We start from the raw sequence: 559 nt of genomic DNA on the forward strand, positions 1-559 counted from the left end.
CATTATGAAAATGCACCTACTAACTTTTTTTTCTCACAGATACCAGTTCACACCTACAAAGGAAGAGATTGATGACACTATCCAGATGATGGGATGCAACCTGAGGGTTCCTCTAGACTTTGTTCCAACAGCACAGTCTTATGAAAGTAGCCAAGGCAAGCCCAAGATGGAGCAGGTGAATATGCCCCAGCCGCTACTCAACCCACAGACGATAGCTTTTTGTGATAAGCTTGGATTGGATGATCCTTTGGCCATCTTACTTGGAGCCAAGAGAAAAGCTCAGTCATCACCAAAGTTGTCACCCCCCAGCAGAAGTCTCAATGACTCGGAGCTTAATATTACGCTGGACTCCTCCAAGATTTCAAACAATCCAGATGAGGTTAGATAGTTTGACTTTTATTGAGAGTGATGTATGTGGAAAGCAATGTAAAAATAATGGCATATTCTGTCTGCTGACTATGCAACCATCAGGATAGCTTGTTTTTGGCAGTATCAGTGAATAAAATAGAATCATATTTAACAAACAACACTATTGGTCTTTCATACAGGTTGAGTTAAG

The 559-nt window shown here is 41.0% G+C and overlaps 1 protein-coding gene across 1 annotated transcript in view; it reads left to right on the forward strand.

Moving 5' to 3' along the window:
• Positions 1 to 554, forward strand: part of LOC119582079 (lariat debranching enzyme A-like) — a gene marked incomplete at its 3' end in the record, with an annotated part of 8,839 nt that extends 8,285 nt beyond the window's left edge. Inside the window, exons 6-7 of the mRNA XM_037930327.1 lie at positions 40 to 379; positions 549 to 554. Coding sequence (XP_037786255.1) covers positions 40 to 379; positions 549 to 554 — 346 coding nt within the window. The remainder of the gene's footprint in view (positions 1 to 39; positions 380 to 548) is intronic.
• Positions 555 to 559: the final 5 nt, after the last annotated feature.

Source organism: Penaeus monodon, chromosome 15, assembly GCF_015228065.2.
Source record: "Penaeus monodon isolate SGIC_2016 chromosome 15, NSTDA_Pmon_1, whole genome shotgun sequence".
NCBI lineage: Eukaryota > Metazoa > Arthropoda > Malacostraca > Decapoda > Penaeidae > Penaeus > Penaeus monodon.